At 33.0% G+C, this 22,653-nt stretch overlaps 1 protein-coding gene and 1 pseudogene across 1 annotated transcript; one reads left to right on the top strand and one right to left on the bottom strand.

Moving 5' to 3' along the window:
* Positions 1-823: 823 nt before the first annotated feature.
* On the bottom strand, positions 824-4,626 carry LOC114391658 (annotated as a pseudogene).
* A 2,652-nt stretch (positions 4,627-7,278) lies between these two features.
* LOC114393009 (histone H4-like) lies at positions 7,279-8,089 on the top strand. Its single transcript, XM_028354266.1, has 2 exons — positions 7,279-7,313; positions 7,414-8,089. The coding sequence occupies exon 2, from the start codon at positions 7,457-7,459 to the stop codon at positions 7,766-7,768; it is 312 nt and encodes a 103-aa protein (XP_028210067.1). The 5' UTR covers positions 7,279-7,313; positions 7,414-7,456; the 3' UTR covers positions 7,769-8,089.
* The last annotated feature ends 14,564 nt before the right edge of the window (positions 8,090-22,653 follow it).

Genomic DNA, 22,653 nt, shown 5'->3' with positions numbered 1-22,653 from the left:
TATTAAATATACATTAGAAACTTTAGTGTTATATACAGTGACATTAATTATTTTTTAACATGATTCGTTTATTAGTTCAGTTGGTTAGAGTGTCGAGCTAATAACATGAAAGTTATAAGTTTGAGCCCTAGATGGGTTCTCGAAATATGTTGGGTGCAGGAAGAAAATCCCTACAACGAATGCTTACTACAAATGTGCTCTTACTAATGGTCCATGTAGGTTGAATCTTTTCTTTCCTAATGGAAGTGTTGCCATTACTAAAATAGTAGCATTCCACGACGCTCCATTGACAACAGTTCCTGAAAAACTATCATCGAAAAAAATGTGGTGGCAGTATCGTGATTAAAATGAAATTGGCGATGTCGGTTTTAACAAAACCATCTTTATTTATTGTGTTCAATGATGATTTTCTAGAAAAAATGTCATTGTTGGAGAATTCTAATTTCAACATAAAACCCGCTCATCTTCTTGACTCTCATGCTCATCTTTCTTAATTTGAACCTCTCGTACTCTTGCCACTGCCTCTCGTGCTCATGCCCTCGCCTTCGTGTGCCATCATCTTCATTTCCCTTTGCCATCACTGTCCATTTTTCTCGGCCTCGTCATCACATAGATCTATCACATTTGGCTTTTGATCCCAATCAGAGAAAAGTTAGGGTTTGCAACTTTCCCTTCTACTTGCGAATCTTAATCGAGTAGTTGGGGCCCATGGCAACATTTTCCATTTCCCAATATGGTTTATATACGCGGAAGATCGGTGGTGAGTGAGGCAAATGGCAATATTGTCACCATCGATGCTACTAAAGGCGGTGTTGGAGCACGTTCAAGCAGGCAATCGAGCACTCTGGGCGGAGTGTTGAATAGATTTATGTAGTGGTTGCGAGCAAGACAAAGCCAATTCCGCAACACTCTTGATACAACCTCCATAATCTACATTTCCCAAACTACCCTTACACTGCCCCAACACATAGAGGCATTGGTAATTTCCCATGTAGAACAAATTTATGTTGTTCTACACACCATTCTCCGCCATCCCAAATGTCACGTCCCTCCTTGCCTTGAACCCTCCCCCGTTGATCACCTTGCGGGCCCTGCACACCTTGTACAATAGTTGTGTAGCCGGGACGACCTTGAACTCGACCACCTCGTACCGAAGGTAGCACTTGCTTAGCTGCACCCATGCCGCCACCACATCATCATCGCTGCAGAGGTGCCCCAACATGTTTGGAATCTTGTTGATGTAGTTGTAGCATTCAGAGTTGGACAAGTCCCCTCTGCATTGGTACGCTCTCGTGAGTGCATTTGGTGTAGTCGCGGTGAAGCTCTTCTGTGCTGACACCGACATTAGGGAATCTAAGAGTGTTTTGACGTTCTGGGAGTATTGACCTTGCATCTTTTGGTCGGCGCAACGTTTGTAGATCAAGTTTGTGTTGTTTGAGGTAGTGGTAGGTGAAATACTAAGAAAAGAAAAGGAGCGTGTGCTTGTGGTGTTTTGTTTTCAGTATACCCATTTGGGAGGTTACTTACTTCAAACTTCAATCTCATTATTCATCTCTTGCTTTTTGTATTCACTAATCAATGCTTACATTTCCTTTCTCAATTGCAGTTTCCCAATGACATCGAATCACATTTAATCGGCAATTTGCAGAGCAACAAAGTCAAGCCTCTTACCTATATTTCTATGATGTTGTTTACTTGTTATTCTTTTAATTTCCTTCAATTAAGAGTTTAAAAATACTTCTTTGATTTAGAAACATGACCACACTTTTTTCTAATTTATGAATTTTGGGAATTCTGTTCTATGTTCATATTTACAACATTATTAATTTGGGCTCAGTGTTGAGGCGAAGTCAAGATTCTTATAGGTTTTGTTTCATATTTCACAACTGTTGTTCCCAACCTTGCTTGTGTACAAACCATGGATGATGAGAAGGTATTTTTTTTCTTTGTAATTTGTTTTGGTTGACTAGGTAATTTTCATGTGCATGAGTACATATAAGGATGTAAATTATATATATTTTTTAAATCTTTTAAGGTGGGGGGGGGGGGGGGATGGAAAATCATAGAACTTGGAAATAGTTGTAACATAATGATGAGTTTCAAACAAGATTTTCAGATTTCACTTGCAAGGTAAATTGTTTTGATTAATTTGTGTGTGTGTGTGTGTGTGTGATGTTGAAAGCAGTCTTTAGGATAAGATGCATTGAAATGGTAACTTTGCAAATAAACCTTATATTCTAGAAGTAATATCAGGTGCTGCCATTTGGTCAATGAGTTTTTTTCGGTGTGTGCAAGTGAAATTATATTACATGTAATATTAACACTTAAGTTCAATCAAATTGGAGTAATGTATATTGTTAAGGGCATTGTCAAAGTATCAAGTCAAGCCAAGAAATTAAAGTTGATGCTTGGTTTGCAAAAGTAGAAGATGCTAAGTTTTGGTCATTTATTTAAAATGAAGTAAATTTAAAACTTGTACTTGGCTTGTTAAAAGTATGAAGCTTGAGTTTGACTTGTTTGGTTCATTTATACATTGATTATTTTCTTTCCCTTTATCAAAGCTTGAGTTTGAGCTTGAGTTACTCATATACACTACTCATATACACTTACACCTAATGGGTCAAGGGGTGGGTTGCAGTCAATGCAATCTTAAAAAACAGGTTTAACCCAATCTAACCCATTTTTTGGTAGATTGGGTTAACCCATTTGACATTCGTACTCACTGCAAACCAAGTGAACTTTTGTGTAAGCCTTGATGGTTTTTTGTCTACTTGGATAAAATGTATAGTAATAGTCCTTGGATATATTTTCCATGTTTAGTTTCTGAATTATCTACTTATGACATTTTCAATTCCCTAGATATTTGCAACAATAAGCATTATTGACAAATAGATTGTTATTTGACTACCATTTTTTCAATACATATTTCTACAAAACACTTAAAGAAGTTGTTTCCTACAAGGTGCTTAATTGTCTTCTTGCTAATTCATTGTTGTATTTATGTGCTTGCACAAAGATTATTTTCCTCAATAAGCATATTGTTAATCATTATGATATAATCATTTATTGTTACTTTTTCTTGAGTTATTGAATGTGTTTTCTTGATAATTTTGAAGGTATATTTTGAGATTTAGGTAACTGATCAACAATGCATAAAATGTGAATTGTTGACCCAATAACGCTCCTTTGCTAACAAAAACTAGTAATTTATACAAATATGCAATCATTTTGTAGTTCTTTAGAAACATTCCTCATGATCTGATAATTTATTATTTTTAATTTTTTTTAAACACATTCTAAGACGGTTCTTTGAAAAATCGTCTTAGAATTCTCAAAGTTTTCAATTTTTTTTAATAAAAGACATGTTGACATGGTTTTTTGAAAAACTGTCTTAGAAAATATACTTTCTAAGACGGTTTTTTCAGAAAACCATCTTAGAATCCTCAATTTTTTTAAAAAAAAATTTTAAGACGATTCTTTGAAAAATCATCTTAGAATTATCAAATTTTTTATTTTAATTTTTTTTTAAAAAAATATTTTAAGACAGTTATCTGAAAAACCGCCTTAGAAGGTCCACTTTCTAAGATGGTTTTTCATAGAAGTCGTCTTAGAAACATCCATTTTTTATATTTAAAAAAAAACAATTTCTAAGACGGTTTTGAGAGAAAATTGTCTTGAAAATTGTATCCTTCTAAGATTGTTTAAAAACCGTCGTGAAAAGTATTGATTTTTCACGATGTGGATTTCAAAGACAATCGAAATCTGTCGTTAAAAGGTCTTAAGAATCGTCGTAAAAAGTCATTTTTTAGTAGTGTGTAGTCTTAGTTACTCTTGGTCCACAACATGCAAGATTATTACCATATACTAGCTTCAAAGAAATTGCCATCCTTACAAAATAAAAATCATAAATGAGACATAAAATTATTAATGATGCAACCTAGCATTGCTTTTTGGTTTATAATAGAAGTCGGAAGCTTGAAAATCCTGTGCTTTTTCCCTCTACCAAGAAAAATCGAATTCCCTATGACCTTGTGAAATGCTTATTCTTTATATTCTCAACTAAAGATATGAATATATTTCAGTTTACAACTTATTCATGTAACTTTTCTTTGATTCAGAATGCATCCAATGAGTGGTATGTCAAACCATCCTATAGACCAAGATGGATGACCTATATTTTTGGCATTGGTAAACTCCTTACATAGTCAACCTTTTACTAGTTGTATTAATCTCAAATGACCTTATATCCACTATTTATGCTTTATGTTTCTACAGGTGGATTGACTTTGCTTGTGTTTGAGGCCTTCAACTTTTTGAACCAACTTCAGTGTGCTCATGAAGATAGAGCAGGAGTTAGATTTGAGGGAACAACTCCTCAGAGAACCAATTTGCTTTCTCTCACAAAGATGATGATCTTTCAAGCTGGGGTTCATCATATGAGTCCTTGCCACAAGATGAGGAGGATCTTGACTTTTTTTCAAGATGCCCCATTGATGGGAAGATTTTAGGTGATGGTGAAACCAGTAATAATACACGGTGTCTTTGTGCTATTTGCTTTGATGCTCCAAGGGACAGCTTCTTCCTTCCAGGTGGACACTGTGTGGCTTGTGGAACTAGGTAATTCATTCTTATAACAATTAACAATCAACACTACTAAATTCCTAGAGCTACTTTGTTTACTAATAGATTCACATATAGCATAAGAGATGAATTGGGGACTCAAGTTATTTCCCCCTAATTTTTCTTATAGTATTTCACAACTATAAACAAGTAACACATTCCCAAGAATTCCCATGCAAATAATAATTATTAATCTTTTATTTATTTATTTATTTATTATTATCAATAGAAAAATAATGAAAATTTAGTTCCAAGTAAAATAATTTGGGGAGGGGAGGATATGTTTAGTGACAGACTAATCACAAGAGTGAGTTTATTTTGATTTGATTTGAAGATTACTTGCTTCACAGGTGTTGTATGCTAGATTGTAGTGTACTATTATTGTGGCTTGATTTTGTTAATAAATTTAAATTACTAATACTAATATAAATTTGTGTTTGTATAAATGTATGTATTGACATTTTCATTCTTTTCGTAACTACTAATATTGAAAAAGATTCATTCATGTATTTTGGTCCTTGATCTAACCATACATATAATTTTATTATAAAACAATTGTTTTCATCTGTGATCAATTTTGCAGCACCCAAACATTTCTAAACACGCTTCACAAAAGTTTATACTTATTTTCTTTTCTTGCATATAACACTTAATGTCCTGTTATTGTAGGGGCATCAGTATTGCTAATCATGATATGGTCAAGGCAAAGTAGGAGAACTCATCTCTTTCAATACACTATTACAAAAAACAGTTTTTAACATCGGCTTATTAACATCGGTTTTGTACACAACCGATGTTAAGTTAAACGCGGTGGCATATTTGTAAATAAAGTATCATTCTTAACATCGTTTTTCCAAAAAACCGATGTTAATGCATACACGTTAACATCGGTTTTTTAAAAACCGATGTTAACATATGATGTTAACATCGGTTTTTAAAAAACCGATGTTAACGTGTATGCATTAACATCGGTTTTTTAGAAAATCGATGTTAACATATCATACGTTAACATCAGTTTTTCAAAAACTGATGTTAACATCATTAGTTAACATCGGTTATTAAAAAATCGATGTTAACGTGTATGCATTAACATCGGTTTTTTGGAAAACCGATGTTAACATATTATACGTTAACATCGGTTTTTAAAAAACCGATGTTAACGTGTATGCATTAACATCGGTTAAAATCGATGTTAATGCAAACTTTTTTTTTAATTATTTATATATTTTTAAAAAAATCATATATTGCGTTATTAATTATATTTTAATTAAAAAAATATAATAATTAAGAAACAATTATAAATTCAAAAGTTAAACATTTAAAAATTAAACTAAATTTTTAAAATGAATTTCATAATTTTAATTTTATTATTATTTAATCAACCAAATTTGACCAGACTTCGCCATATTTTTTGTCATTTGATTAAGCAAAATTTTTTCTTCACTGCTTAAATGACCAACATACAAATGGAGGTGAAATTTAATATTTTGGTTATTACCAAATGCATTAATTGTGTTAAGAGTAAACAGTGGATGCTACTAAAAAAAAGAGTAAATAGTGTATGTTAATAATTTAATTTTTTACACTAATATTTAATAATAAATTATCATGTACAATTTTTTCTCATGTTAGTTATCCTAAAAATTGTAGTAATAATAAATTTTAACTAATGAATGATATAAAAAAATTATATGGTTTCTTTATAGAAATTTAAATCTTGCGTAACTTTTTTTTGTCAAAGATCGGTCTACCGCAAATTTCCAAATGTAGTGTGTGACTACTACCCAAGTAAGTGTAGGGTCGGATTGATTAATTTTTTTTATTCGTAAAAATTAAACATCAAAATATATAATAACTGTTCAACCAAGAAAAGACAAAAAAAATAATTCTTTAGTCAGATCTCTTTGACCGATAAAATAATTTATTTCAATGGACATATTTCAGAATAAATATAAAATCATTGTTATTTATAAAAAATTCTAAAAATTAATTTAAGATATGATTCTTGCATAATACTAAATACATGCCGTTAAAAAGATACATATTTTAAAAAATGTGATTATATCCCATGAAAATTAATCAACATTATAATGATTTACTCAATATTATTTTGTATTTTCAAAAAATATTTTGCAAAATAATAGTCTCAATAAATATCTTAATTTTTAAAATTTAATTAATTTATAAATAAAATAATTATAAATATAATTGGAGTGGGTCAGAGAGATTAAACGCTTATACTAAAAAAAGTAAAAATAAGTAATGGATATTATCAGGATCGCTTAAACAATAAAAAAAGTTGATACATTTGAAGATGTTTTCAGCTGTATCACACTTTCCAAAGCAATTATTATAACTTTCATTTTTGTTGGATTTAACTCTAAACACGCACTCTATGGCATTGAGAATAGAATTCAGCGGTCTCGAAAGTTCAAACTGGCACAGGCGCCAAAGACAGAGGCCACTACGTTTTTTTATTTTCTCATCCACGTCATCGATCCGCATGCAACTTTATCTCACATCTGAACCGTTCATTCACAATCCATCAATGCTCCAAAACGCTTCACCGAAATCCCTCTCACGGATCCACGCACTAGTCCCCCAACCCCAACACCACGTATATATAAATACAAACAAAATCTCCCTCTCATTCCACCAGTACAGAAAACGTAGTTCTCACCATTTCCCTCTCGGTAATTTCCAATTACTACTAATTTTGCCATGCTTTCTTCATCTTACTCTTAATCCTCTTTGGTTTAGTTTAATTGTTGTGTGTTTGAATTTACGGTGTAGATTGTGAGACTTGTTGTTGTTAGCTGAACTTTTCTGAGCAAGAATGTCTGGGCGTGGAAAGGGAGGCAAGGGTTTGGGAAAGGGAGGAGCGAAACGACACCGTAAGGTGTTGCGCGATAACATTCAGGGAATCACTAAGCCCGCGATTCGGCGTTTGGCTCGTAGGGGTGGTGTGAAGCGTATCAGTGGTCTCATCTACGAAGAGACACGTGGCGTGCTCATGATCTTTTTGGAGAACGTGATTTGTGACGTCGTTACCTACACTGAGCATGCTAGGAGAAAGACCGTTACGGCAATGGACGTGGTTTATGCTCTCAAGAGACAGGGAAGGACCCTCTACGGATTTGGGGGCTAGGTTTTTTATTTTATTGTTAGGTTCTTTTGTTTTGGAGGCTAATGTGGATATGAGAAACCCTTGTTGTTAGGGATATAGTATAAAGAAATGGCAAGGATTGGGTGTGGGAAGTTGCCAGTGATGTTGCAGTAACTTGTAATGCAGTCTTTAGCTGTTATTGCTAGCAAGTTTGCAATTGAATCACTATATGTTGCTAATGTTAGAATCTTGGTATTAGTCTTATTTTCGCGTTTGGTTATTCGTTACCTGAAATTGTGTTGTGGACTTGTGGGTAATGAGCTAGTGGATTGTTGTTTAGCGATTTAGCGTTTTCGAAATGGATTTAGTTGACATCGGTTCACATCGGTTAACGTGGGTTAACATCGGTTTTTTGAAAAAATCGATGTTAACTGTCAATAGTAACACATTCGTTAACATCGGTTTTTTATAAAAACCGATGTTAACGTGGATTAAAATCGGTTTTTTGAAAAAACCGATGTTAACTGTCAACATTAACAAATTCGTTAACATCGGTTTTTTAAAAAACCGATGTTAACTATCAATAGTAACACATTCTTTAACATCGGTTTTTTACAAACAACCGATGTTAACCCACGTTAACATCGGTTTTCTGAAAAAACCGATGTTAACTGTCAACATTAACACATTCGTTAACATCGACTTTTTGTAAAAACCGATGTTAACTTTCAACATTAATATACATTTTCTGGGTGTAATTCATATTAGCAACATCGGTTATTTATATAACCGATGTTGGTAATTTTACGTTAACATCGGTTTTTAAAAAACCGATGTTAACGATAATACTATCAACGTCGGTACTTTCAACATCGGTTCAAAAACCAATGTTGAAAGTCATAAATAACCGATGTAGAAAGCATATTTTCTAATAGTGATACCTTAGAGCTTTGCAAACAGACTCAATTGAATTCAGGTTATGTGATGTTCCATTAACTTCATGTTCCATGCCTAGTTTCCGTCACTTTTCTCCTCATGCATTCAAAGAACAGAAATCATGAAAGATTCTTTATACTTGGATTGGGCATGCATTTTGGCTTTTTGTTAAATTTGAATATTTCATAAGGGCTAATAGACATTGAAAATCTTCAAAGCATGATTATATAGCTGATATCAGTTTGTTTGGTATATGCAGATTGTATTTGCTATGCATTCACAGATTATTAATTTTGTCTGCAGTGTACAATTTTGAAGCTTACTTGTCTCCTAAAGAATGTGTTGCAGTATGTCAATTATCCTAGAACATGAGGTTTAGAGTTGAAAATTTGGGGTAATTTCTAACTGCCAAGTATATTAGCTCATATAAAATTGCATATGCAATTTTCCTTTACATTGTGTAAGAATTAATTTATATTTTTACTAATATGTGTTTTTATTGAGTTTTACATATTGTTTTCTTGGTAATGAACCTATGTTTTTATTAATTTACATTTCAAATTTTACTTTTTCTTTTTTCCTTTACTTTTTTAAAAAATAAAAACAAATCTGTTTTTTTTTTTTTGCACCCTAATGTTTGTTTGTCTAGTTCTTTTTTCCCCCTTTCCTTTTTGCATGTCTAGTTGAATTGGTTTCTATGTGGTTCCTCCAGATGTTGAAAAGTTCTACCAACAGTGTGATCTCGATAACATTTTTGTTTTGTAGAAAAGAAAAAGATTGTATTTTTATTATTTGTATTCGTTTATGTTTATATTTTATTTTTCCCCTATCTAGAACATTGAATTGAACTAATTTATGCAGCGGAGGGTTGAAATTGTGTTTTTCCATTTCAATTTGAAGGTTGGTCCTTTACCACCTTGCAGTTGCAGGACTTTACCAAATATTTCATGTAATTATTGCTCTGCAATGCAACTTATTTGTTTGCCCTCAAATTGTCCTTATTTGCGTCATAAACTAAGGATCTGTGTGTTTTCTTTTGTCTCCCCAATTTATTTTATTTTCTTCTTCTTTAAGTGTTTATTGAAAATTTTATTAAATGAACTCAATTTCTTGACATGAATCTCAACCATCATACCACAATAGTTGTATATTTCATGATTAAATGTATGATGTAATACAATCTAAGTTCATATTAGCAAAGAAAGGGAAAATAAGTTACTAATAATTCATTATTTTAAATTTTTATTTTATTATTATAATATATGGATACAATAGAATATGTTTATTTAAATGTACATCATACATCACTACTATAAAAGTGACAATTTTGTAAATATGAAGTTTTTGACCACGACGGTTTTGTGAAATCCGTCTTAGAAGGTTAATTCTAAGACAGTTTTCTAAACATCGTCTTAGAATTGAGTGTGTTTTTAATACTCTTTTCCAAAAACCCTAATTTGCCCACTCTTTTCTTCTCCCTCCTGTTTCTTTGTTTCACTTTCCCAGTGTTCCCAATCCCTCGTCATTAGGGTTCACGCCACCCGCACCATATAATGGGATTTGGAGCTCGTTTTGCTCTCTGTCTTCGTTCCAATTCGCATTTCAATAATTCAATTTCCTTCTTCTCCTTCTTCTGCTCCCAATCACTCACACTCTATGAATCTGATCCCCAATACCAGAATCACCTTCAAAAGGTTCAAAAACTCGAAATCTTACTAAACCACGGTCGCACGATCATAGCAAAGAAGGTTCCTCAGATCCCTTCTCACCAAAACTGCATTCTTTTCTATCTCTGAACTCCACGTGCACGTCTCCAAACCTCACTTTTTGGACACCCTCTTATGGCTCTATTTCGTCTCGAAAATGCTTGACAAAGCCACTGACTTTTACTCTTCCATGTAAAAAGAGGATTTTATCCCTTCCACGCGTTCCGTCAAATGCTTGCTCTGAACCCTGGTGGATTCTCGACACTTCAAGAAAACCCTCATTGTGTTTGTCGACGTTGTCGATTTTGGTATTCTACTCGATACTGTCACTTACGGAAAGGTTGTTCTGGCGGCAGTGATGTTGAAGGACCTCAACAAGGGTTTTGAGTTGACGAAATTCATGGAAAAGGATGGAATGGGACCTTCTGTATTAGCACTCACAAAGTCTACTAAAGGAGAACGAGTAAGTTTGTTGTGTTACAAGTTGAAAATATTTTTGGTGATTGTTTTGGTATGGTTGTGTTCTGGCTTAGTTGGGCTCCTTCATTAGATGAATTTTAAGAGCTTTACAAATTGACTACTTCCTATGTCTTTTGCAGGAAAGCCTCAAGTATAGATTATTGGTTCCGAGGGTGACATTGGTTCCTAGGGCCACGAGTATGCTAGGTGAGAATAATATGTTTTTGGGGCATCTTTTGTTGTTTTTTAATTGTTATAGAAGGTAATTGCTAGGAAAATTAGAATTTTGATGAAGTCTGATTGAGGAGTTATTCATCAATCTTAATCTTATTAGTTATGCTTTCATTTTTTTTGTTAGGAATCTAGCTGGCGAAATTGCTTAGGAATACACAAAATGATAGGTTGGTCATTGGCTAATTTAAATGTCAATATTGACCACTTCAAAGTGCTTAATTTTGTGTTCTATTTGCCCAATGAATAATAAAAAAATGGTTTATTCTTTGCTTTTGTTTAGTTTCCCAGTCTGTAGTAGTGTAATGTCTTACTTTATCTTCATTTGTGGCAAATTTTTTTGCAAGGAAAAGGATGTTCTTTCTGGATAATCTATGTTGTTCATTTATTCCTTTGAGTGCAGCACTCATGATTGCTAAACAGCCAATAACTGCTAAGTTTGGTTTAGCTTTATGAGAACTTCCATCAATGTGATCTAATTGGGATAAAGTGGATGGATGTATGTGAGTCAGAGCAAGCATTAAGGAAACACAAAACTAGAAGACAACCCTTGGTTCCTACTAAAAAAAACAATGCAATTACCACCACTAGACAACCAGAATGTCAAACTCTTCTGTTCTGGGAACTGATGTGTGTCCACTGTGAAGTTTGTCTTTACCGGGTAAAGCGAGGAGGCCCTTGTAGAAAGCTTCTAGTGATGGTGCAAGGCTAATGTTGCTTGTTGAAAGTGGTAGAATAGTATGTGAGGCAAAACTGGTTGATGACATTTTTCAAGTACTAAGACCTTATAAAGTTGTTCCAGCAATTGCATTGGATAAAACAGGATTAGCAGCTGTTGGAGTTAGATTTCAGTCCTTGTCAAATCTAGGATCACGGCTACCATCACCTAGTAAGACCTCAGTGATGTCCTCTTGTAGTTCAAGAGGTGTTAGTCCATCGCAGTCAAGGCCTTCAATTCCTCCTAGAAGGGCTAGTCCATCTCGAATGAGGCCATCCAATTCATCCAACCAATCTAACAATGCATTTTCAGTACTCAACAAGATGTTGGCCCTACATATTGAGAAGTTATGTTTAATTGTTTACGCTACTCTATCATGACATGTTATTCATAACTCATATTAATGATGGATATGATTATAAGTCATGTGATGCTATTTTCTTATTTAAATGATTAAACTTTCTTTTGATATTTAGTGATACTTCTTTTTTAAATTGTGGTACTTTTACAATTAATGACACAGATGGCCTACCTTAATGAATGGGTTGTACTTGAAAGTGATCATATTGATGGCTTATCCGGGGTTGTAGAAGACTTGGAGGCAAGTACTCTTCGTCATCCTCTAATTGGAGGGGCAAAGGTATGTGTGGTGGTTTTTGTGTCTTTTTGGCTTAATGCTTGCAAAGAGACACTAACATCATTACTATGTTTACACATTTACAGCCAGATATTGAACATTTGAAGCATGTTATCTATTCAGCTGCTGATGCCATACAAACAATGGGATCTGCTATCTACCCTTTTGTTGTCACAGGTGTGTTACTTATTTAGGAGTTCTAGTGGTTTGGGTTGACTCACATTAATTATCACACTGTATTTGCTATTTTATAGGCCAACACATTTAGTATCAAACTTTTTTTCTTCTATTGACTGTATGTTTTTTTTGTGTTTGAATAGGTGGAGGGCATGAATAAATTAATTTATGAAGTTGTTGTTGTATCATCTCGGGAAAAAGCCATGCTTGATGAATGGAAAGCGCTAATTGAATTTTGTGATAGATATGTAGGTAAGAGCCATGATATATGGCTTAAGAACTTGAATGGATCATCCAAGAAATTGGACAAAGATGCAACAACATTTCCAAGATATACAGGTGATTCCTCATTCTTGTGCAGTGTTTCTTACTCTTTTATATAACTCAAAATTATGCCACAACAAATGACATTAGATCTTAATGCTCATCAATACTTATATGTTGGAATTTTTTATTCCAATAATTAATGCGGGTTAATATTATAAGACAATTATATTACCTATTTATCATTAGTGAGTTTTATTTTATGTGATCAAATTAAGTGAGTCCGTTAGACTATCAAATCAGATGATATGGACTTAAATGAGCAGCTGTCAGTGTTGGCACATTAAGGGATAATGAGAATGTTATTATGTTAACACACTATAAAAAGACTATGGTCCCTAATATACCAAGTCGTCACATATAGTTTCTATTCTCCCCATCGAAGAGTTACGAATGCCGGTTATTCGTTCCGTAACAGATCCTAAGAAGAGTACATAGATCAAAAATCACCGACGGATTCAAATTCTGCTGTGTTTGTTTGATCAATCATTATGGATCCAGGTATTCCTAAAACTCTTCTTGATAATCTAATGTAATGTGTTCTTGGTGGTTATTGGTTTTTCATAAGGATCCCCTAAAATTCTAACAAGTGGTATTAGAGCCGTCATTACTATTATATTATTGGGATTTAAAGTTATTTGATTCCAATTATACCTGGATTGCTTTGGTTACATGAACCCAATTTTTTTTAACAACACATTAATTATTGGTAAATTGGATATTTGATTTAAATTCGGGTGTATTTTGTTTTTGGGCATCATTATTTGGATTTGTGAACGACTTTTCTTCATAGCTATTGTTCATAATATATATAAGGAAGTTTTTTTGCGCTTGCAGTTTTTGTTATTTTTTTTGTTGTAAAAAAAAAGGGAGAGGGGGAAAGTTATATAAGGGGGTACATAATGAAATGTCTAATTTGGTATCAAAACTAAAAGCACTTAAGCTAGAGCTTAGTGAAGACCTGCTCGTGCATTTAGTTTTTATCTCACTCCCTACACACTTTGGGCAATTGAAAGTGAGTTATAACACTCATACGGACAAATGGTTCATTAATGAGCTTATATCTCATTGCGTGCAAGAGGAAGAGAGGTTGCAGAAAGATAGATCTAAAAGTACTCATTTAAGTTTGACCTCTTATAATAATAAAAAAAAAGAAAACTAAAGATGCAATATTTACTTGGGGGTATTTTAAGTATAAATCAATGATATCATTTAATATAATTTAAGGATATTATATTTACTTGCCGTAATTAATGTTTTATATTATTTTTTACTATCATGATTGAAGTTAATGTAGCAGTAACAAATCCTTCTCATTTATTTGCATATTTAGTGATTTTTTTTAATTAAATTGATTGACACGAAATATTGTCAAAGCAATCCCTATTGTGAAAATTAATTTGATTAAAATTACAGATTTTTGTATAAAATTATTTATGCGAATCATGTTCCGCCCAAAGGAAGACACAATTTGGCCAAATAATATTTTGTACGTGTGATGATAAATGTGTAACAATTATAAGATGTTTTCATGTGAATAATAGTCGGTCCAAAGAAAAACTATTATTTGACAAAATTTATTGTCAATATTTGATCATTGTGTTAAAAGTACCAATTACAAATTAATTTCTCTAGGAATTAAATTTGTGCTAGGTATCTTGTGATGGGTCTGTTCCGCAAAATATTTGCATGTTCTGTTGTGTACATTTTTATATAACTAAATTATATGTGAAAGTTGTATAATTTTAAGACCTCCCATTTATTATATTAAATTGTCGTGTATTTTTTTGGTTAAATTAATTGAAACAACATGTTGCTAAACTAACCTTTGTTGTGTAAGTTGATTTGATTGAACTTACATGGATGTTGCATGGAATTATTCATGCGAATTGGGCTCGGCCCAAAGAAAGACACAATTTGTCAGAATAATTACATGTTTGCGATGGTAAACATGCGGTGATTATAAATAGTGATTTTCCATGTGAATAATGAAATGTTCAAAGACAATCATTATTTGACCAGAGTAATCATCATATAAGTTTTCTATGTGAGCAATTGAGTGTCCAAAGACAACCTTTGTTTGACAGGACTTATCACCAATGTTTGATCAATGCGTTGAAAGTACCACTTGTAGTTAGTCTTTTTCAATCTAAAGATTGAGGATTAATGGTGTGCTAGGTATCTTGTTTGAGTCTTGAAATTTACCATAAAGATTTTTTTTGCATTGTATGTTTATTTTTTCTTCTTTAATTGTTGTTGTTGGTACTACTATGGTTTAAATTACTCATATTATTTAAATCCCAAATATGCATGTATAAAATAATTTTTTGTGGGAGTCCTAAGGTGATATATGAGTAATCTTGGTATGCAACACTAGAAAGTAATAAAGCGCATTATGCGTTAATCGAAGAGAACAAGAAACTACATGTTTTCATATCGAAAGTCTAGAATTTTAGCGATCATTGGGTATTTTGACTTTGATTTTTTTGGAATGCCTTAATAGCAATCACTCCACATAAGGATCCACATTTAACCATGTTGGTGGAGTTAATATTTTGCTATGAGACATCATACTAGAATTTATTATTGCTAAATTGTAACATCCCATTTTTTTTCGTATATAAAATTTTAGAGAATAATGATGTTTTATAATTAAATAAATAAAGAAAATAGTTATAATCAAACAATGGTTTGAGAGAAAATAAGAAGAGTATTTTATTATTCATTTGATGGAGAATAAAATAGAGTTTTTTTTTTTTTTTATAAAATAATAAAAATAAATAAAGTAAATAATAGGTCGTGAATACCCCTAGTTATAAATAGCGACATGCTATGTCAGTTTTCAGACTGACTTCTCAGCCTCCTCTGCCTACCAATTTCGTTTTTTCTCTCTTCCTCTCCCAAAACCCTCTCTTCTTCCCGTATGCCATCAAACCTGTCTCAGAAAAATGACGATCTTGGACTCATTCACCGTTGGATCTTCGTGAAATTTAAACTGCATGTTCACAACCCATTTCCGAGTATTCTCACCATTGGGAATTTCGATATTCCGTCTAAGATAAGAGAAATACCCCTCGCATTGTAACATTTTAATTTCCCACAGAAACCCAAAACTGTCTTGATAAAACTACGATTCCGGTTTCATTAACAATTGGATTTTCATGAAATTTGGATATGTTGTTCGAAATTCAATTGCGCACACTTCCACCGTTGGGATTTTCGATATAACATTCGTGGAGGGAGAAAAAGGGATCGCATGAAGACAGTACAAGTGGAGGTTTCAATCCCTTCTCCGTCTCTCTGACGTTTGAGAATTCTATCGGATCAGTCGGAGGAATAACGGAAGGAATCTCAGGGAACCGCTAGAGATGTTACTATCGCTGGCTGAAGACACGTGAGTCCCCTCAGAGGTAAGGGATGAGTTTATCGCAATTGGGGGTTAGAATGAACATGTGTAGGGATCCTTAGAGAACTAAATTTGGGTTTATTTTTGGATGTTTATTGAATTATAATTTTTCCTTTATGATTATAAATACAATATTATTGTGTTCTATGTACCAATTGATGTCCTAGTGAGAATTGATTGATAAACTTGAGTGCTCTTGATGTCTTTGTGTTTAACCCATGATTTTGATTAATTGATTTTGATACAATTGTGAAAAACTATTTCAGAGGTTTTACACCCCATGTTGTGATAAAATCTTTTGTATAAATTGTTATGTTTAGGTTATGAAATGATGATTCAAACTGTGCGTATGTGATAAATTGAACATGTGACGGATAATGAAATACATGTGTATTGAGATGAGATGTATGTATTGAGTTGTGAATTATGAACAGTGCAATCACACAATTGTAAGACCTTTTAAGGGTGACGAGTATTGTGATGGGATCCACTGTGGGAACCCGACGAGTTAAAATAATTTTGAAAACAATTGAGTAAATGTGTGTATTGCATAGTTCATTAGTAAAGTGTATATGATTCATGAGATGTGATAACATGTTAAATTGAGATTATACCATGGTGATTGGGATTAAGTGTATGTGATAAATTGAGTATGTATATCATTGAGATATATATGTGCATTGAGGTGTTGTGTGCATTTAGTTGTGAACTATGAATTGTATAATCACATGACCATAAGTCCCTTTTAGGGCGATGAGTTAATGTTAAGTCCCTTTTAGGGCGACGAGTTAATGCTAAGTCCCTTTTAGGGCGACGAGTTGATGCTAAGTCCCTTTTTGGGCGACGAGTTGATGCTAAGTCCCTTTTTGGGCGACGGGTTAATGATAAGACCCTTAAAGGGCGACAAGTTAAAATTATTTTGAGAACAATTGAGGAGTTGTGTGTTTTGTACAGTTCATAGATAGAGTCTGTGTACTAAAATGTTTTCTGGGTTGGACCTGAATCAGGAGGGAGAGGCCCTGACGGACTCTTCGGAGTGTAGGCCTTGGGGGTCACACAGTTTGAGTGCTCCTTTAAGCCTATGTTGATCCCATATGGTTGGAGCATTCTCGCAAAACACTGTGACCCTGACTGGTCTCCCTATGATATTACCTAGTGAGACTGACTTGAATTACTATTGTGTGGTTTGTCTTGTCATGTACTCCTAGGCGCCCGACGAGATTTTTCACTGACATGGTACCACATTGCATATAGGCTTGAGTCTTAGCATAACTGTTGCATACGCTTGCTAATTGTTTATTATGAAATTGATGTGTTATTATGTCTTGATCGGAGTGTGTGATTCCTGTGTATTGTGATTGATGATTGAAAGGTGTGATTGATGGATGAAAAATGTGATTGATGAATGACAAAGTGATGAAATAATGTGAGATATGCTAAGTAAATTGTATTTGGCTACTATATGTTGTGTTGTTTCTCTCTAGTAGTTAGAAATGTGATAACTCACTCCCGGTCTGTTGTTTGTGTTTGGATCCTGTGATGATCTTGAACTTTGTGTTTGGGGGAGCAGATGAATAGGTGGATGACTATGAAGAACCTCATGCTAGAGGACACGAGAACACCACGTTCTGATAGGATGTGACATTAGGATATAAGTTCTATATTAATTGCATGAAACTTAGATGGCCTTCTTTGAACGAGATGACTTTATTATTTATTTGGACAAATTTGAATATGATGTAGAAGAAAGTGAATGTGAGCCTTTTACCCATTTGAAAGGCTTGTATTTAAAAATATTTTAAAAATACTTTTAATTAATATTTGAATTTTTATTCCTTTATTAATATATATGTGAGGGGTAGATGGTGTCACATAAATTATTGTAACTGGCTTGCCTGTTGTCACCAACATTAAGTAGCCATCGGGTATTTATTGGGACAATATCTTAGTGGTCTTATTAAGGATTCAACCAAGTATAAGTTTGTTGACAAAAAGTATTTGGTTGTTAAATAAAGAATCCAGAAAATATAGATTTGTATAGAACATATAGAGACTCATTCTATGCTAACTGATCCACTTACTAAAGGTATGACGCTTAAAGTTTTTCATGAGCACACTGCTCATATGGATGTAATTCCTGATAGTACCTTAGTTTAGTGGGAGTCTTACTTATGTTCTATATCTTATGGTTTACAAACATTTTGTTGTTTGGATTTTCTACAGAAATAAAGTTGAAGTTTATCATTTCATTATCAGCTTGTTTTGTTTGCAATATTTATGTTGTGTTTGGATAGATCTCCATAAAGAATAAAGTTTGGACCAGTTGGAAATAGGCATGACTCAGATCACATTGCATGTAATTTCCATGTTGCTTATCCATATTGATCTATGTCATTGAGTATATTGATGTGGTGGTCATTGTGGTCTAGTTACATTTGTTGTAGTGACGAAAGACGTAGTGATTCCATTATTGATACATGAGATGGACCAGGTTGTTAAGTTGGAAGTCTAAAGGTAAATAAAATATTGATGCGCGCTTAAAGATATTTTTTATATAATTGTTATAATATGTAGCCCAAGTGGGAGATTGTTGAAATTTTCTATTCCAATAATTAATGTGGGTTAATATTACAAGACAATTATATTAGCTATTTATCATTAGTGATTTTTATTTTATGTGATCAAATTAAGTGAGTCCACTAGACTACCAAATCAGATGATATGGACTTAAATAAATACATGTCAGTGTTGGACCATTAGGGGATAATGGGAACCCTATTATGTTAACACATTATAAGAAGGCTATGATCCCCAATATACTGAGCCGTCACATGTAATTTCTCTTCTACCCATCTGAAGAGTTACGAAGATCTTATTAAGGAATAAAGAGGTTCTAATTGAGGAACAATCATGAAGCCACCGGTCACGCTGTTAGCCGGTTATCCGTTCCATAACAGATCTTAAGAAGAGTACATAGATTAGAAATCATCAATGAATTTAGATTCCGCTGCGTTTGTTTGATCAATCATTATGGATCCAGGTATTCCTAAAACTCTTGTTGATAATCTAACATAATGTGTTCTTAGTGGTTATTGGTATTTTATAAGGATCCCCTAAAATTTCAACATTATGATCTTTAAATGCAGTTCTTATGTTTTTTATATATGTCCAGTTGTCCACAACTAGAGGGCAAAGGCTCTTGAGTGCTCAATTTTGTGTTCTTTTTCTTCTTGTTGTAATTAAGTAAAATTGGATTGGTTGTAATGTTAATTATTTGTAATATTTCATATGCAATTTATGTGATGCCTCCATCAACTTGTCTCCTGTGGTTGAGAAAATTTTATGTCAGAACTTAAATGCAATTTATTGATAAAGCAATGAGTTCCTACTCAATTCATGGGTAAACATTTTAGTGATCTTACTTTGTTTTTGTAACGTCCCATTCCCTTTGGTCTTTTTTTTAAAAAAAAGAATAAAAGTAAATAAATAAATAAATAAAATAAGAATAAGAATTAGGTCATCAGTCTTCTCACTATATAAAGGAACTTTTAACCCCAAAACAGTTTTACAAAACATTTCTATTCATTTTTCCTCTTACGCTCAAGAACCTAATAGAGCAACTGAGGAGGAGCTCTAGAGAGTACTAGAAATGACATCATTGCTAACGGAGAACACTTAAGCAACTACATCAAGGTAAGCGATGAGTTACTTACACTTGGGGATTATAATTAACATGTGTAGGGATCCATAGATGACCAATTTTGGGGTTATTTTATGAAATTCAATTGTTTTTATGCTTTTATTCAAGAATAGACTGTGTTTGACGGATCAATTGATGTCCCTATGTGAAATCATTTGCAATTTGATTTCAGGAGTATTTGGTTGTGATTTTGTGTTTTTACTTCTGTGTCATTTAAGGGTTTTGATTGATTTTAAAGGGTTGAATTATTTTATTTTTGTTGTTGCCTCTTGACCTTTTCTAATTTTTGTGATGGTGATTGCAAATTCTGTGTACGAAGCAATTGTGGTTTTGCAGATTGAGATTTCTTTCCGCAATAATGGATAAAGAAAGTCAAATAGATTTCTATGGTATTTTTGTTAGAAACGTGATGTTGTACATAGGAATTGCTGGCATATTCAGATACGAAAGCTTCTCTAATTGCACATGGTCCTTTCTACACGCGTATGAATGATTAATTATATATATGTATATTAGAGTTTAAAAGTTGATTCCCTGTATGTACATGCTTGTGAATTACAAAGGAAAAGTGACATTCCAATTTAATTGATTCACTGTATGTGGTTGTGGTCCTAGTTCTTTCCTTTCAGTTATACATATATACATATATATATATATATATATATATATATATATATATATATATATATATATATATATATATATATATATATATATATATAAGAAAATAATAATAATGATAAATTAAATACTGTTGTGAAATTATTTTTTAATATATATAGGTTTTGTGTCATGTAAATATTACTGTTGTGTGATGTGTATATGATTCATGAGGCATGATAAATTGTGTAAATGTATGAATACAAGTTTTGATGATGCCAAAGTATATTCAAACAAGATTGCTTCAAGAAACATTTAAGGTTAAGTAAATAGAGATAGCTTCAAGATTAATTCAAGGTCAAGCAAACAAGATCAAGAAAAAGATAAGGTCTTAGTTTATTTGTTAAAAGAATCTCAAAGGTTGATCAGTTTTGGCCTCAAACAAAACAACTCAAGGCACTAGTAATTGATTATCAAGTATTGTAATCGATTACCAGAGACAAGATTGCAAATGGGCTTTTCAAAAGGGTTTTGAAATTTGAATTTTAAATCTTGTAATCAATTACCAAATGTCAGTAATTGACTACCAGTAATGACACTTCAAAAAATACTTTGAAAAGTCATGACCCTTTAGAAATATAACTGTGTAATCGATTACCAAAATCCTGTAATCGATTACCAGTGAGAAAGCTTCAGAAAAACTTTTTGAAAAGACACATCTCTTTAAACCATTTTGAAAAGGTACAATGAGCCTATATATATGTGTGTCTAACTTTGAAAAGTACATAGAGAGATGTTCTAAGAGAACTTAATTGTCAAATGCTCTCTAAACAACTATTGGTCAAACACTTGCAAATCTATTGAGAATTCTTCTAGGATTTTCAATTTGTATCATCTACTCTAAAGGAGAGAAATCTTTCTGTTCATCTCATAAACTCAGTTGTAATCAAGAGACTGTTTGTCTCTTGGATTTTGAGAATATTGAACACAAGGGTGAAGAATCCCAAGGTGTGCCCAAAGTCTATAAAGGATTTACAGAGATAGTGGAAAATCTCAAGTGGGTTGCTTGAGGACTGGACGTAGGCATTGGAAGTGGCCGAACCAATATAAATTAAGTTTGCATTTATCTCTTCCCTTATCTCAGTTATTTTATTGCAGTTTACTTTGTCTTGCGCATTTACAAGAACATTGTTAAATTGATTGCTTCTTCTTCTTCTTCTGCATTTTGAGCCTATCATATATCATTTAAAATGGGGTTAAAATTTGTTAGTGGGAAATTTGTAAGACTTAATTCACCCCCCTCTTAAGTTATTGAGGTCACTTGTCCAACAAATTGTTGTATTAAGATTATCACATGGTGATTGAGATTGTGTGTAAGTGATAAGTTGAGTATGTAATGAATTGTGAGATACATGTGTAGTGAGATATTGTATGTATTGAGTTGTGAGCCATGAACTCTGCAATCACACAATTGTAAGACCCCTTAAGGGCGACGAGTTAATGTGCAACGACTTTGTGATGGGCTCCACTGTGGGAACCTGACGAGTTTAATCACTAGAGGCATGATGAGTTAAAACAATTTTGAAAATAGTTGAGATTTTGAAAACAATTGAGTAGTTGTATGTATTGCATAGTTTATAGGTAGAGTCTCTGTGTGCAAATATTTTTTGGATTGGACCTGAATCAAGAGGGAGAGATCTTGACGGACTTCTCGGAGTCTAGGTCTTGGGTGTAAATACACTCGGTTTGAATGCTCCTTTAAGTCTATGTTGATCTCACATGGTTGGAGCATTCTTGCAAAACAGAGTGACCTTGACTGGTCTTCCTATGATTTCACTTAGTAAGAGTGACCTGACTTACCCATTGTGAGACATGTCTTGTCATGTACTCTTAAGCGTCCGACGAGATTTTTCACTAAAAATGGTACTATATTGCATGTAGGCTTGAGTCTAGTATATCTGTTGCATAACGCTTATGCTTGACTTTCATTGAGTTAATGATTGAGGTTCTGGTGTTATTTTCTAGAGTGTGTG

This window comes from Glycine soja, chromosome 17, assembly GCF_004193775.1.
Source record: "Glycine soja cultivar W05 chromosome 17, ASM419377v2, whole genome shotgun sequence".
NCBI lineage: Eukaryota > Viridiplantae > Streptophyta > Magnoliopsida > Fabales > Fabaceae > Glycine > Glycine soja.
This window is presented reverse-complemented; position numbering and strand designations above follow the sequence as displayed.

Coding starts and splice junctions, on each gene's coding strand:
- LOC114393009 (XM_028354266.1), top strand. CDS start 7,457: ATGTCTGGGCGTGGAAAGGGAGGCAAGGGTTTGGGAAAGGGAGGAGCG.